At 35.6% G+C, this 17,668-nt stretch overlaps 1 protein-coding gene across 2 annotated transcripts; it reads left to right on the forward strand.

Annotated features, from left to right (window-relative positions):
• The first annotated feature begins 10,765 nt into the window (after nucleotides 1-10,765).
• LOC104883476 (zinc finger BED domain-containing protein DAYSLEEPER-like) lies at nucleotides 10,766-13,755 on the forward strand. 2 transcript variants are annotated; one of them, XM_048634451.2, is made up of 3 exons: nucleotides 10,766-10,920; nucleotides 11,305-11,427; nucleotides 12,608-13,755. In XM_048634451.2, the coding sequence occupies exons 2-3, from the start codon at nucleotides 11,356-11,358 to the stop codon at nucleotides 12,977-12,979; spliced, it is 444 nt and encodes a 147-aa protein (XP_048490408.1). In that variant the 5' UTR covers nucleotides 10,766-10,920; nucleotides 11,305-11,355; the 3' UTR covers nucleotides 12,980-13,755. The 2 variants fall into 2 exon arrangements, with proteins under 2 accessions (XP_048490408.1, XP_048490409.1); XM_048634452.2 differs by having other exon boundaries at nucleotides 11,341-11,427.
• Nucleotides 13,756-17,668: the final 3,913 nt, after the last annotated feature.

Consider the following 17,668-nt stretch of genomic DNA (forward strand, 5'->3'; position numbering starts at 1 on the left):
AACATAAATTTGAATCAATTTTGGGATTAAAAGAAGCAAAAAATAGGAATTTTTTTTTATTTTTTTATTATTATTTGATTTCTATGGATAAATAAAGATGAATATATTTGCGATTATGAACTAATCAAATTAGATAAACCTAAATAAAGAGGTGATTATGCAATATTCTTATGGATAATTTTTTAGTACTATGTTTAAAATATTAATTAGCAGTGCATGCTTTCTTTTACTAGTTCGTTCTATTCAACTTATTTTTTCTTATCTAACTCTTTTAGTTTGTTAAAAACAAATTCTGGTCTCGAGACCACCTGATTCCAAGTGGCTTCATTAAGACCACCTGATTCCAGGTGGCTTCATTACGCACCCACCATAAGTGAGAAACAAGACCATTGAAGCCTGAAGCAATGATCGATCTTCTTCTAAGTCCCTGATCTTTTGCTCTTTTGCAAGAAAAAGATCTGTCTTTGAAACATGTTATGCGCTGAAGAGAGGTGCAGTCAATTGTTGACCATATCAAGACATTTAGCAACATAATGGCGTTGAAAGATGATTATGCGATTCGAGCCCATTCTCATGCAACAAACATGGATTAGACTCCATAACTCCAATCTTGACCAAAATGTATGCGGTTCTTACCCTCTATTGCATCACTAACCAACATATCATCCTGTGTTTTGGAATGGATAATTTTCCAGATTAGTTTGTCCCAATAAACAACAGTATGCTCACCTATCATTTTTTGATAGGTTCTTTTAATGCTGAAATGAGTCATATTCTTCACTTCTTGCGCATTGTACATCAGCTACAACAAATTTTTGATCTTATAATCATGTTTCCAGTACCAGCAACAATCCAGGGGTGGTTCATAGTCCCTGTTGGGCCCGGAAAATTTCAGATTTGCAAAGAAGGAATTAAATATCAGTTAGCAAGAATCATGGGATTGGCATTGACTTTGGATATAACCGCTGGAGGAAAATTAGGAGGAAGTTAGAGATAAACAAGGCACTACCTATCTTCAAGGGAGTTTGGCAGCATCTTTGAAGGATATCCCTTAGCCTATATATATTTGTAATCTTATGTAAACCAAAGGGCTTCTTCTGACTTCCTCTCTAGAAAAATACGCATACTTTCATTCTCTCTCACATTCTAAGACTATCTGCCATTGTCACTGAGAAATATTTCTACATTGTACTCAATATTTGTATTGACGCCGTCGGCATATTAGTGGATTGGTGATCAAGAGCATCACCCGCGGTTTTTCCCGTCATTTGGGTTTTCCGCGTCAACAATTCACTTGTCTTTTTATTATTTTATTTCCTTTACATATTTCATTTATCCGTTAATGTTGATTGCCATAGTGTAAAGATCTCGTTGTTGGTTCCCTTTTCCTTTTGCGTACTTGGTACAAAATTGGCATAAACAGTCCCACAAAACAACATCTTTACACCGCAAAAAAAAAAAAAAAAAACGTTCATATAGCAACGGGATTTTAGACAAGGATTTGTATCCGTTTCTAGTTTAGAGACGGAAATTTAATAATTTGTTTCTAAAAATATATATAGACATATTTTTAAACCCGTCTCGAAATTAGAGACGGATTTTAAAATCTGTGTCCCTAAGTTAGAGACGTAATTATAAAATCCGTTTCTGCAGTGTTTTACTAATTTTTCCAGATTTTGTCAAAAAAAGTTAGATCTAATTTAGAGACGGATTTTGAAATTCCATCTCTAATTTTGAGATGGATTTTTGAATTCTTCTCTAAATTAGAGACGAATTTTAGTTCCGTCTCTAATTTAGTCAAGTAAATATGTTTTATAATGCACTTTAGAGAATCCATCTCTAAATTAGAGACGGAAATTAAAATTCGTCTTTAAACTTGAGACGGAAATTCAAATCCGTCTTTAAATTAAATCTGTCACTAATTTAAACGATCAGGTATTTTTAGTAATGCATTTTAGAGACATATTCATATATATATGTCTCTAATTTTAGCGACGGATTCATATAGTTCTGTCTCTAAGTTAGGGACGAATTTTTATATTCGTTTCTAATTTAGACAAGTAGATATTTTTTTCTAATGTACTTTAGAGACGAAAACTCAAATTTGTCTCTAAATTAGTGACGGAAATTCAAATTTATCTCTAAATTAAAGACGACTTTTAAAGATCGTCTCTGAATTAGAGATGGATTTTTAAATTATGTTTCTAATATTTCTTTCAATTATTATCAACTCCACACGTAAAAGTAAACAAGTAGTACTTGGTGTAGTTGGTATGAGTTTCTCCTTGGAAGTGAGGATTCCCCTTACGCATTTCTACTGCTTCCCAGAACCTTGCCTACAAATTAAAGCCAGACCGGTTCACAACGACATTCTAAACCGGTAATTAGATCGGGTTGAACCGAGCAACTAACAATATTAGGTGATTTTTTAAAAAACCATTCCAAAACTTAGAGACAGATTTCAGAATCCGTCTCTAAGTTTAGGGACGGATTTTGAAATTCGTCCCTAAAATTAAAGACGGATTTTGAAATACGTCTCTAATTTTTTACTACAAAATTAGAAACGGATATTATTCCGTTGCTAAATTAGAGATAATATTTAGGATTCCGTCTCTAAGTTCATTTAGCGACGAAGACTTTAGCAATGACATAATCCGGATCTAAGTACATATAGCAATAGAATTTGACAATTTAGAGACGGATTATGTCCATAGCTATAGAGTGATTTTTTTTGTAGTGTTAATATACACTTCATGCATCCATTTCACCCAAAGATTATCCCACTAGTGGAAAAAGGTCATCGGATCCGGTCATAATGGGGCTTACTGCTCTGTAAATGGACCGAGCAGATAGCGTAGCAGCAGTTAGGAAATAAAATTGATCTGGTTCACAAATGGATCTGTAAATAATTAAATGATCCGGTTTGGGTACAAAACCGTATCAATTACATTAGTCAACCTTATCGATTTTGTACACAAACCGCATCAGTTTCTTTTTTAAATTTAAAAAATTTGCTTGTCAAGTGAACCTGCACACCTTTTCAACTCCAAAATAGCAGAGAATCCAAATATGCAAACATTCCAAATTTTGCAACGGAACATCAACACGAATCTCACAATAAAATTACAAACAATATAAAATTAAGAATAACAATATATATTTCAAGACAATATATTACTGAATTACAAACATTGTACAACTCATTAATTACATATGAACTAAAAAAATAAGATAAAAAATTACAATAATGAAAATTTAATTTACAACCTTAAACCTTAAAAAACGAAAAAAGAAACGAAATTGCATTTAAACCAAAAAGATGACATGAAATTAATACATGAACTAGAGAACAAAAAAATCATAACAAAAGGGTTAGTGTGTTAAAGAAATTAGAGAACTAAAATATAGTTTTTTAATTAGAGAATATATTCATTCTCTAATTTCACGAAAATAAGATTAGAACTAGATTTATAGAACTAAAAAATAAAGAAATTATGGAACAAATCATGAGAGAACGAGAATGAAGGAGCGAAAATCAGACGGGAATTAGAGAACGAAAAAAACTAAAGAAATTATATTGAGAATATGGGCAAATATGTATTTTCCTTTTTTGTCCTACTGATATCACAGCTGTTGCTGCTGCTGTTTGTTATTTTGTCAGCTAGTGTTTTTTGTCTGTTTTATAATTGTACTGTTGTGGTCCAGTGGACACATCTCTCTAGGTCATGTTTTGATTCCTAGTATATATATTGGTGAGTTATGGCTGCGCCGTTTTTTGTAACACAAAAAGTGAGACACAAAATATTGTGTGAGAAAAATACAGAAAGGTTGAGCAAAGTTAGCTCCAACCAAATGAAATTTTGAATCTTTGAAACTTTTATCATGGTATCAGAGCAGGTTGCTTGAAGAATTCTATTTTTTCTTAAGTTTCTAAGGCTCTAGAAAACACATAACTTCCACCTGAGATGGCAGGAAATGTTGATCCTGGTAATAAACAAACTGGTGGCAGTTCTCAAAATCCTTACAAGGATCCTTTGTTCATTGCTGTGAATGAAAACGCAGCAACACCTTTGGGAGGAATATTTCTTGATGGCACGAACTTTCTCAACTGGAATAGGAGTGTGAGGATTGCATTGGGGGCAAAAAACAAGCTAAGCTTCCTAGAAGGAAAGAATGCAAAGCCTTCATCTGGAGCAGATGAGATACAAAAGTGGACTAGATGTGACTACATGGTAAGGTCATGGTTACTGGCTACCATGAAACCTGAAATTGCTAGTAGTTTGGTGTGTATGAAGTCCACTAAAAATCTTTGGGAAGAGATTGTGGAAAGATATGGGCAGACTAATGCACCACAACTATATCAACTTAAGAAGGAGCTTTGGGATTTCAAGCAAAATAATCTGAGTGTTAGTGATTATTATTGCAAACTTAAGGAATTGTGGGAGCAGATTGCAGAACTTGAGGAGATACCTGAATGTGGGTGTGGTGCTATGGAAAAATGTTCTTGCGATCTTGCGAGCAAGGTGGCTCAGAGGGACTCAGATAACAAGTTGATGAAGTTTCTCAATGGGTTGAATGATGGTTATGAGCAGATGAGAACGAACTTCTTGGAATGGACCCTTTGCTTGCTGTAAACAAAGCATACAACTTGGTTATGCAAGTTGAAAAACAGAAGAATATGGTTGCAGAGATGAATATTGGTTCTGAAGTAAGTGCTTTGGCTGTTAATAGGTATGGCCAGAGTGTAAGCTTGGGCCCTTTGAAGGATTTTCAAAGAAAGGATTACAAAAAAATGAAAATGGAGGATTATAAGAAGATGAAGATGGAAAAGGAATTTAAGAAGTGTGATTATTGTGGAATGAAAGGACATATCAGAGATGAGTGTTTCAAGCTGGTGGGTTATCCTGAGTGGTTCAAACAGAACAAAGGAAAAGGATGGACCAAGGAAGCCTCCAATATCTCCAGAAAAGAGTCAGAGTTCTCTGGAAATCACCCTTTAGATTTCAATGACTCAACTGAAGCAGAGAAAGGTAAGAATGAAAATGCTATGATGGCCTCTTTTGTTCAAGAACTCATGAAAGCAATAGGAGATAAGCAGACAGCAGGAAGTGCAATCTCAAGCAATTTCGCAGGTAAAGAGATTGTTTCTTGTTCTGCAAATTTTTGTAGTAATTTTTTATCAACCACTTGGCTCATAGACTCTGGAGCAAGTGATCATATGACAGGAGATAGAGATATCTTATGCAATATTAAGAGCCTTGATAAACAGGTTAGGGTAGGATTACCTGATGGAAGAGTTATGGTTGTGAGGGAAGTGGGTGATGTGAAGTTGAATGATAAGATTACCCTAAAGGATGTTTTGTTTATCAGAGATTTTAGAAACAACCTACTGTCTGTGAGCAGACTCTTAAAAGAGAATGATTTCAGTATGTTCTTTGACAAATATGGATGTTCCCTACAGGGCCATTCCATTGAAGGGAACTCAAGTTTGGAAGAAATGAGAGAGATCTTTACAAACTGAAGATTGAAAGCACTAATGAAGGAAGAGAAGGGTGTATGACAGCAAAAATTGAGAAGAAGAAGGAGGCAGGAGCTTGTAATAATTTAAGTAGATTGAACTTAATACATGCTAGACTGGGTCATGTATCTGTTTCCAAAATGAAATACTTAAGTTTTTGCAAATGTGAAGAGTTGAATGGCTATTTTTGTGATACTTGTTCTGTGGCTAAGCACCACAAACTTCCTTTCATGCTTAGTAAATCCATTGCAGATGAGATTTTTGATTTGATACATGTTGATCTTTGGGGTCCATATAGGACCAAAGCACTCACAGGTGCTTCATATTTCCTCACCATAGTAGATGATTTCAGTAGGGCTACCTGGACTCACTTGTTATCTAACAAAGAACAAGTGAAAAATGTCCTGGTAAATTTCATTAATCATGTTGAAACTCAGTTCAACACCAAAGTGAAAGTCTTGAGAAGTGATAATGGAACTGAGATATTTCAGGAGGAATGTGGTAGAATTTTTGCTGAGAAAGGTATCACACACCAAAGAAGCATTGCAGGTGTTCCACAACAAAATGCCAGGGTAGAAAGGAAACACAGATTCTTGCTTGAAACAGCAAGATCCCTGAAAATACATGCTGGTTTACCAAGTTATTTGTGGGGTGAGTGCATTCTAGCAGCTACTCACTTAATCAACCTAATGCCTAGTGGGGTGATAGGATGGGAAACTCCTTATAAGAGGTTGATGAAGAAGGAACCTGATTATGATCATTTGAGAGTCATTGGGAGTCTTTGCTATGCAAGTCCTAGCAAGAAACCAGCTGATAAGTTTGAACCTAGGGGTGTTAGGTGTATCTTGGTGGGGTATCCTTACTGTCAAAAAGGTTACAAGTTGATGGATCTTCAAAGCAACAAGCTATTTGTGAGTAGAGATGTGACTTTCAAAGAACAAATATTTCCTTTTATTCTTAAGAAAAAAAATCATGATTTTGCAGATATCCTAAGAAGCTATGATGTTGTTTGTCCTTTAGAGGCAGATGATACTTACAGTAACCTGTTAGATGAGGCTAATGTTGAGGGTCAGCAGGATACTGAAGTTTTGCAGGACCATACAAGGGATGAGATTCCTTCACACGACAACATTGCTGAACCTTATGTAAGAAGATCTAGCAGAGAAGCTCATTTGCCTAGCAGGTACAAGGATTATATCCTTGATTTACCAAAAGGTAAAGAGGCAGGAGACCAAGCTAGTGCAAATATGATTCTTGCTAGGCTGGAACACTCCAAGTATTACACTTCTGATTACTTGGCATCCTTAAACAATGCTTTAAGGATTCGTGAACCTAGTCACTATAATGAGGCTTGTCAGGACACAGCCTGGGTAGATGCAATGAAGGCTGAATTGAAGGCTTTGCATGATAATGAAACCTGGGAGCTTGTTAGTCTCCCAGCAGGAAAGAGAGCTATAGACTCTAAGTGGGTATATAAGGTAAAGTTCACTCCAGAAGGACAAGTAGACAAGCTGAAAGCCAGGTTGGTTGCTAGAGGTGACAAGCAGATCAAAGGGAAAGACTATAAGCACACTTTCTCTCCAATGGCTAAGTTTGCTAGTGTGAGAATTCTCATTGCTCTTGCTACTGCAATGAAATGGAAGTTGCATCAGTTAGACATCAACAATGCATTCTTACATGGGTTTCTAGAAGAAGAAGTCTATATGAAACCACTTAAGGGTTACACAGAAGCTCAGGAAGGGCAGGTTTGTAGACTTAAAAGAAGTCTATATGGCTTGAAGCAGGCATCAAGGCAATGGAACCTTGAGTTAACTAAATATTTCTTGGCACATGGTTACACACAGTCCAAGAGAGATTATTCCATGTTTTCCAAACATCACCAAGGGAAGCAAACTGTCATTTTAGTCTATGTAGATGATCTCTTAATCACTGGTGATGATCATTCTGAGATACATTTCATTAAGAAGGGTCTAGATGAAGCCTTTACTGTTAAGGACCTTGGTGAAATGAGATATTTTTTGGGGATTGAAGTTGCACGCAACTCCCAAGGGACCATGCTAAATCAAAGGAAGTTTATCCTTGATATTCTTAAGTCTACAGGCATGGAAGGCTGTAAACCTTCTAGGTTTCCCTTTCCTAAAAATGTGAAACTCTCTACTGATCAAGGAGAGATTTTGCCTGATCCAGAAACCTACAGGAGTATAATTGGGAAGTTACTGTATTTGAATCTCACCAGACCAGATATCTCTTACAGTGTGCAGCAATTGAGTCAGTTTATGAGTGAACCCAGAAAACCACATTTGCAAGCTGCTACTCATGTCATAAAATATCTGGCAGGCACCATAGATTGGGGATTATATTATTCAATCCCTTCATCTCTCACTCTCACAGCTTTTTGTGATTCAGATTGGGGAAGCTGTGCTTTTAGTGCTAGATCTCTCACTGGATACTGTGTGTTCCTAGGGAATTCTCTCATTTCTTGGAAAACAAAGAAGCAGAAAACAGTATCCAAATCATCCACTGAGGCAGAATATAGATGCATGTCTCAAACCCCAAGTGAAATTGTGTGGATCCATGGCATTCTTGAAGACTTGGGTCTCCACATTCCTACACCTATTGACTTGTTTTGTGATAACAAGTCTGCAAATCACTTGGCACATAATCCTATTTTCCATGAGAGAACTAAACATCTCAAGGTAGACTGTCATTATGTCAGGGACCATATTCAAGAAGGTTTCTTGAAGGTTTTGCACATCAAATCCTTTCTTCAGCTTGCAGACCTGATGACCAAGTCTTTGAGTGAACAACACCATAATCACCTTTCTTTCAAGTTGGGCCTCGTGCCTTCTGCTCCAACTTGAGGGGAGGGTATTGAGAATATGGGCAAATATGTATTTTCCTTTTTTGTCCTACTGATATCACAGCTGTTGCTGCTGCTGTTTGTTATTTTGTCAGCTAGTGTTTTTTGTCTGTTTTATAATTGTACTGTTGTGGTCCAGTGGACACATCTCTCTAGGTCATGTTTTGATTCCTAGTATATATATTGGTGAGTTATGGCTGCGCCGTTTTTTGTAACACAAAAAGTGAGACACAAAATATTGTGTGAGAAAAATACAGAAAGGTTGAGCAAAGTTAGCTCCAACCAAATGAAATTTTGAGTCTTTGAAACTTTTATCAAATTATGGAACATATCTTGAGAGAACGAAAATGAAGGAGCGAAAATCGGATCTGGAACGTGTGGCTAGTGCAGAGATGGTTGCTCATGTGTTACCTTGACTCCAATGTTCGTTGCCGTCGCTGCATCTGACGAAACACAAAGTGGGTTGGTGATTGCAGATGACGTCGCTGGAGTTAAGGACCTTCGCCTTGGTGACGACGACTTTATATCTTAAACAACGAAGGTGGATTGGTGACGACGACTTCAGATCTGTAACTTCGAGTAACAGCCGTGGATGGTTGGTGTAGCGACGACGATATGAAAGAAGAGTGAATCAGATAATGATGATGAAGACGGTGATTTGTGAGATGAGAGGGGAACAAATGAGGTGAGGGAAGAGAGAGGGTGAGAGTTTTTTTTTTTTTGACGAGAAAAGATAAGCTAGCATTACTAAATTAAATTATTGTTTACAAACTCAATAATGTCTAGAGGGCAACACAATTTCCAGCTCGCCTAATATGAGAGAAAGACAACAAAGAGCATTGAGCAGCTAGCTTCATGATATCCTTTATAATCATTCCAAGCAGCGAATTTTTGACCTTTTGGTTTGTAGCATGTGATGGAACAAGGGAGCGTTTGGTTCATATGATTATGGTATGAGGTATGGGTTTAGAATAAAAAATCTCATACCTAGTGTTTGTTTAATAATTTGATAGATTTAAAACCCATACATCAAACCCATAAGGTATGGTGTTTAGAAATTCAAGAGGGGGTGGCTTTGGCTCATACCAATACCTCTAGGTATTAATGAAGAAAAAATTTCATTCCCAAATAAATCCAAACACATGGTATTAGGTATCAAGTTCCAAACCTATACCACCTATTGGTTTCATTCCTTATTCCAAAACCATACCAGTATATGAACCAAATGCCCCCAAATAGGATTTGTGGGGTGAGAAACCCAGTTTGATGTGCTTAAAATAAGCCGATCAAGTGGGCCTTGGCCAAGCTGATTTGGGCAACGTGATTTTTTCTAATTTACTGATCTGGTTTGATAAATAACCGGATTTATTAATTTTAACTGATCCGGTTTGATAAATGACTAGATCAGTTAATATTAACTGATCCGGTTGTTTTCCAAATCGGACCAGTTATCCTGTGTCATAAAAGGTTTTTTCACTAGTGTCATGCTTTGTAGTGATTGCCCAAACATATTTTGCAAGGGCAACCTTGTTCCAGATCATAACTTGCCTCACTCCTAAACCCCCTGCTAATTGCTTTGGAATACAGATATTTTCACCAATCCAGATCTGACTTATTGCTCCTATAATCACTAATCCAGAGGAAGGCGATGCACACCTTTTCGATTTCCTTCATAACATACTTAGGAATAATGAAAATTTGTGCTCAGTATTGATGTATACTGATCAAGACAGAATTTATAAGATTGAGCATAGCAGCATATGACAGGTGTCTACTGCTCCACAATTTGATCCTTGCACTCATTTTTTCAAAAATGCCATTGCATTCATCCAGATAATTCTTTCTTGCACAAACAGAACACCTAAGTATTTAAATGGAAGCTTACTATGAGTGAAACCTGAGACAATTATTATTCTTTTAATAACTTCCTGATCCATCCCAACTGCATAAAAATTAGATTTTTGCTCACTAATCCGAAGTCCTGAAAAGGCTGAGAAAAACTTTAAAGCCTGAAGTATAGTGTAAATAACAGAGAAGTTTCCATAACGTCATAATATAATGTAAGGCTGACAAAAGCTGACACGACACGATAACACGACCTGAAAAAATCGGGTTAGGGTTGAGATTTTCGACACGAAAAGTTAAATAGGTCGACACGAACACGACCTGAAAGTAAAATGGGTTAGGTTAAGGTTGAATTTTCTTACACGAAACCAACCTGAAATGACCTAAAAATATAAAAGCCCAAAAAAATTCATTTAGTCCGAAAAATTACCAGAATTTTAATTAAGCCCAATAACAATTAGCAAACTTTGAGCCCAACCCTAAAATAAACCCTAAAATTCATTTAGGTTAGGCTGGAAGTTTCAACACACCGCTTTCTAGTTTCTTCCATTTCATTTCTCAACTTTCAACTCTCACTCTCTCTCTCTCTCTCTCTCTCTCTCTTTTAGTCTCTTCGTTCTTCTCTCAAAATCAGAAAAAATAAAAAAAATCGAAAAATCAAATAAAATTAAGAGAAGATTGTACAACAAACTTTAAGGTAATTTTCCTTCATTGTTGATTTTATTCCAATAATTGCATTTTTTTTTTGAAGTAATTACATGTTTATATTTGAAGTAATTACATGTTTTTTTTTCGAACTAATTACATGTTGATTATCGATTAATTATGTGACTAATTTTATGACTAATTTTTGAGTAATTACTTAGATAATTTTCGAGTAAATATATGACAAATTTTAGAGTAATTATATGACTAATTTTTGAGTAAATATATGGGAAGTTTTTGAGTTGTTTTATTTAGTGTTGCGAATTCTGAGTCTTAAAAGGATTATGAGTATAAGATAGATATATAAATTTTTTGAGACAATCTATTTTTTGTTTTTGTTTTTGTTCTGATTATTTTGTCATTTTAAAAATTATAGTGAAGGAATTGATGTCTTCCTATATTGCTGAACCAGTTTGTCTCAACTCTGATGAAGAGTTGGACTCTGCTTGTGTCAAAAACGAGACTAAAGACAAGAAAAAGGGTGTTGTACTTCTTACAGGTAAGAAACGTCCTCGTAGATTAACCTCTAGCTAGTGTGTGGGTGCACTTTGATTTCTTGGATGAACCTGATGAGAATGGAAATTTGATGTGTAAGTGTAAGAAATGTGTTACTTCTTATAATGCTGATCCTAAGAATGGAACTGGGAATTTATTGCGTCATCTTAAGAGTTGCAAAATGAGAAAATATAGAGATATTGGTTAAATGCTTTTAGAGAAAACATCCTCTGGTTTAGAGAATAGATTAGTGAAGTTTGAGGCTGATGAATTTAGTGAATTAGTGGGTATGGCAATTGTTAGACATGATCTTTCATTTCAATTTGCTGAGTATGAGGGTATTAGGAAATATTTTAGGTATTTGCATCCTGATTTTAAACCTGTTACTCGCAATACTATTAAGGCTGATGTACTTAAGATGTTTAAGAGGAAGTCCCAAAAATTGAAGTTTGAGGTGGGTGTTGGTACTGGTAGAATTTCCTTAACTTCTAATTGTTGGACGTCCATAACCACTAATGGTTATATTTCTTTGACTGCTTACTATGTTTAAAAATATTGGTGTTTGCAAAAAAGAATTTTGAATTTCTCTTACATGCCTCCTCCTCATACGGGAGTTAATTTAAGTGACAATGTGTTCACTTTATTGAAAGAGTGGGGAATTCAAAAGAAAATCTTTTCTTTGAGTTGAGATAATGCATCATCAAATGATGTGTTTGCTCAACATCTTAAAGATGAACTTGACTTAGTTTGTAATGGGTTTTTTTTCAAGTGAGATGCTGTGCACACATTCTGAATTTAATAGTTCAAGATTGTTTGAAAGAAATTGATGTTGCTGTGATTAAGGTGAGGGAGACCGTGAAATATTATAAGGGTTCTCAAGGAAGAAAACATAAATTTTTTACTTGTGTATCTCATGTTGAACTTGATTATGCTAAAGGCTTAAAGCAAGATGTTCCCACTAGATGGAACTCAACCTATTGCATGCTAGAGAGTGCTTTGTACTATAAGAAGGCCTTTCCATTTTAAACGATTGATGCCAATTATGTTCATTGTCCAACTTTAGAAGAGTGGGATAGAGTTGAGAAAATATGCAAGTTTCTAAAGTTTTTTTTTATGAAGTTACTCTTGCCTTGTCTGGGACCAAATATCCTACATCCAATATTTTCTTCCCAAATGTACTACAGGTTAGATTGTTGTTAAAGCGTGAAATGAAAAGTAAGGATCATTTCATGAGATCAATGGCTGCTAAGATGTATGAGAAATTTGATAAATATTGGTCCACTTTTAGAACTTTCATGGCTGTTGCGGTGGTGTTGGATCCACGTAGTAAGTTGGAATTTGTTGAGTGGGGTTGTAAAAAGGTTTATGGCTTGACTCAAGAGCATGATGATGTCCTTACACAAGTGGTTGGTAAGGTTAGGGAATTATATGAGGCATATGCTACCATTTGTACTTCAAGTAGTACTACTAATGCAAGTAATGTTGTTGCTGGTTCGAAGGTTCAACCCATCAAAGAAGATCTTGACGAACTCATGGATGTAAGTTTAATTGTCTAACTAATAAGTATTATTCCATTACGTATTTATGTTGTTGCTTTAACTTGTTTAATGTTGCTAATAATGGCTTGTTTAATTTGTATAGCCCTCTGAATTCTGAAATGTTACACTAATTTTGAACTTGGTCTATTGAATTTGTATAGTCAGTTGTATACTTGTATAGTCCTCTGAATTTTGCTGCGTGATTTTACTGTTATGCATGCACTGTAAGGCAGATTATAGAATCTAAGGGTCTGCAGGACTACTTTAAGGAAAAGGAAAAGCAAGAGTCTAAGGGTCTGCATAAGTCTCTTTCATTTTTATCTTTTCTTTCTTTTTCTTCCAAACTTGTATAGCCCTCTGAATTCTTCCAAACTTGATCTACTGCTTTGTTTCTTCGATGTTGCTGCCAATGATTTTAATTTGTCAAATTGTTCACACTAATGCAATTCTTGTATGACATATTATAGAATCTTTTTTTTTTTGTTTTCTGTAATTCTTGTAATCCTTAGCACTCCTTAATTCCTTATATAGTTATATGTGCTTGGTCTGAAATGTCACACTAATTTGTTTCTTCATTGGCACTCCATTTTCTTTCTTTGATGCTTCTACAATTTTAGAGAACATTCAGGTTATGTTCTCCACTTTTAATGGAAGTGGTTCTAAGAAATGAGAAAACATTGAACTTTGCTCTTGATTGTGAACTTTGAACTTTGTTCTTGGTTGTGATTTGTGAACTTTGAACTTTAATTTATTTTGTGGTTTGTAAAAATTAATATGGGATGCATTTGAATTTAGATTTGAGATGCTCTGAACACGAACACCGCACATTTGTAACTTCATGGTTTGACAGGTTAATGTGGATTAATGTCGGATGCATTCTCTAAAAATCATGGTTTGACAGTTTTGTAATATCAGGTTGTAAGTAGGTTACAACGGGTTACGAGGTTCGGGTCAACCTGAAAATTTCAGGTCAAAACAGGTTCAGTTAACCCAGTTTGAATTATGTCTCAAAAAAAAAATTCAGGTCAAACAGATCAGGTCAGGTCAACCCGAAAAAAAACAGATCAGGTTAGGTTTCAACTAATTGACCCAAATAATAAACGGATCAGGTTAGGGTTGGGGGTAGCTGACCTATTTAGATATGACCCGAACACGAACACGACACGACCTGATCTGTTTGCCAGCCGTAATATAATGTCATCAGCAAAGACCATATGAGTGAGCTTGTTATGTTTACATCTTAGATGATAAGATAACAAAGGATGATCTTCCATCTTCCTCATTTTTTTTTGATAAGGAGAGAAAGCTAGGAGGTGTCTACACAAGAGACACCCCCTAAAACACCCCTAAGGGTGGTTACAATAATCATCAAGAACAGAAAAAAAAAAACAAAGAACAAAGGAGCACATATGAACTCGAGTAAATGCTTCGCCACGGCATCACGCCATCACCCCAGGCCCAAATCGACATCGAACCCTTCGCGGGGGACAAGACAAACACCACCGAAAATGAATAAGCTCCCAAATCCAACAACCAACAGAAAAGCGAACACGATCACCGCCAACGAGACACCGGCAACCATGAACCACCGCAAGAACAAACTAAACTCGAGCAATGAAGCTCGAACTGAGAGGAGAATAGATAGGAGAGGAGCCCGAATCCCGAAGCCCGCGAACCCCTCACCCACAGCCGACGAACAGAACTCCACCGCCAGCGCTGCCCAAAGAAAGCCTTGACGCTGGCTTCGCAAACTCGAGCGCAGGCCGACCAAAGACGAAAGAGAAAGGAAAAATGGAGAGAGACTAAAAGAAGAAGTCCGACTGAGGACAAGGAGAAAAGACCAGCAAAGGACTAGATAGCCATAGAAGAGGATAGAAGTGGCTAGATCTGAGAGGAAAGAGGAAGAAGAAAGCGGCGGCTAAGCGAAATTTCTGAGATTTGGGGTTAGGGTTTCTGAAAATTTGGGGCTTCAGGGTTTTCTTAGAGAGAAGGGAGAGCCCCTCTCTCTAGAAAACTTTTCTTAAACTTTCCATCTTCCTCATGATCCTTGATAAATATTCCATACATATCACAAAGAGTTGAGGGGAGATGGGATATGTCTTCCTCAAGCCTCTTTTAAAACTGAAATAGCCATGTAATTATCCATTCACCATACCTTTGGAGTTCTAACACATGTCATGACTAACTTTACAAACTCCTCAAGGAACTTTAGAGCATTTAACATTTCTTCAAGAAAGTCTCGGTATATTGTGTCATTGGCTTTTTTTAAAATCTAACTTCATAATACAACTTGGTTTGACATCTATCTCCAATTGAACATCCTACATTTCTATTTTAATTACACTAATTAGATTCATCATTCAGATTTTCAGGAGAGAAAAAAATGGGTACAAGAGCTATATTACCTTCTGGTCCGGTTCGCTTACTTTGCTCCTGAACAATATGTTCCCATATCTTTGGATTGTCTCCAACCAGTCTGAAAAATTGTCCCTCAAAAGAGTTTGTTGCTGTAGAGTCCTCAACGATTATCGAGGAGATAGAATTTTGCCTTGGATATCCTCAATATCTTCTTGAATATCCTCAATCTCCATTTCTTCTATTCCCATAACTTCATCCACTAACCTCACTTTTTTTTTCTTGTGATTCAGATGATCCATTCTCCTTTACAATCGATGAAAAAACAGATCCTTTATTTGAAAACAACGTCTGCTTAAATTACTATAACGAGTTGTCATTGCGTGTATTACGTGCATGTTAAACTAGCTACTCGACATTACGAAATAATATCACAAGGAAAAAAATATCATTGCACGCATTGCTTGCTTAGAAAGCTAGTGTTACAAGAACCAAGCAACCTTACAACCTAAAGAAGGAGCAAGACAAACGTTCTAAAAAAGGACTCTCTTTTGACATCATTTTTGCAAACCAATAGGCTTTGAACAAACCCAACACTAATCTAATTAAAAATTGTTAAACTGACCTATTATTAACTAACTTCTCTTCTTTAATATACTTCTAATTATTCTTATCTTAGCTATATCTTGTATTTGTTGTACAACTTTTTTTGTTTCCTCAACTCTGAATTGAAGTTCCATAATGAGTCATTTTCAATCTGTCGTAAATGATAAATGGGTGACGATAACAGTGGCAGATCAGATCCGAGATTTTGAATAAGGGGTGGGGTCATATTGCGATTGAAATAATTATAAAAAAATACAAATTATACTAATTAAGTGTTTGTTTGTTTTGTCCTCAGAAGTTGATTTTCTAAAAAGTCAATATTCACATGAAATTATTTCCTAGAAAGGTGTAAGCCTCATGTTTTTTCCAACCAAACAACACACCTTCTTGGCTTCTTCTACTTAGTAGAAAATTTCCCTTTCCATGATTTCCTTAACTAACTAAAAAAAACCTACATTTGAAAAGTTACAAAATTATGTTCACTATCATTATTACCCATTTTCAAAATCTCAACATATCACCCTATTTTCTTCTCTTCATAACACACTCTCTCTCTCTCTCTCTCTCTCACACACACACACAGGATTAAGATCACGTGAAAACCACTCCTTATGCTGAAAACTACTAGATAAAATGAGCAAAAAGTCTCTGAAAATAAGCAAAAAGATAAAATGAGCAAATATTCTTAAACTTAATGAGCAAAAATATAAAATGAGCAAAAAAACATAAAATAAGCAAAAGTTTCTTAAAATGAGCGAAAACATTAAATGAGCAAAAAAAAACATAAAATGAGCAAAAACATTAAATGAGCAAAAAAAATAAAACGAGCAAAAAAACATAAAATGAGCAAAAACTTCGTAAAATGAGCAAAAACTTCGCAAAAAGATTGCTTTTCAGTTTTCACCTTAAAGTTAGTTTTCAATTTTCACCTTTTTGCTCGTTTTGCAGATTTTTGCTCATTTTAAGAAACTTTTGCTCATTTAGCAAAATTTCGCTCATTTTACGAAGTTTTTGCTCATTTTACGAACGTTTGCACTTTTTATGTTTCTTGCTCATTTTATCGTTTTGCTCATTTTCAGAGACTTTTTACTTATTTTATGTTATGGTTTTCAGTTTTCAGCATAAGGAGTGGTTTTCACGTGATCTTATTCCTATATATATGATATAGGAAAAAAACTAGGTCGTTACTAGCCTCCTAAGGTCAAACAAAACCTAACTAAATCACTAAACTAGGTAAAGTGATAAGTAAGGGTCGAAATCCACAGGGACTAAGGAACACCAAAATGTATTGATAAAACAATAAGCTAGCCGGAATCAAGTCGGAAATTGTCAATAACCAACTAAGAACTACGAAAAAGCTAAATATCAAAGATAACTAAAGTTAGGAGATGGGATTAAACACCAACTAATCATGAAATAGGCATAAGAATATCAAACATAGAGATAATACATGAACACTACTTGAATTAGCTATTGACCCAACACACAACTCCCATCCCTCCTCATAGGCGGAGAAATCCTCAAAGACATCAAATAAGGACTCTCATCCATTACTAACATATCCCGAGGTTCAAAGTAACCCAAGTCAATAATAGAAATCAATAGGTCACACTCTCATGCCAACCTAAATCAATCAACTCCATCTAATACGACATTCAAGTGATCAAAGAGAATGCAACATAGATTAAAGAGCTAAACAAGCAATAATTTAATCACACAAATCTCTAAATCCAATTTCAAATGCCC

The sequence above is a fragment of the Beta vulgaris genome, chromosome 8, assembly GCF_026745355.1.
Source record: "Beta vulgaris subsp. vulgaris cultivar EL10 chromosome 8, EL10.2, whole genome shotgun sequence".
Taxonomy (NCBI): Eukaryota; Viridiplantae; Streptophyta; class Magnoliopsida; order Caryophyllales; family Amaranthaceae; genus Beta; species Beta vulgaris.

What these genes read in the sequence shown, in the direction of transcription:
- LOC104883476 (XM_048634451.2), top strand. Translation starts at nt 11,356, where the DNA reads ATGAAGAGTTGGACTCTGCTTGTGTCAAAAACGAGACTAAAGACAAGA. An exon ending in GGGTGTTGTACTTCTTACAG is followed by an intron (nt 11,428 to 12,607) that starts GTAAGAAACGTC and finishes AATGTACTACAG; the next exon opens with GTTAGATTGTTGTTAAAGCG.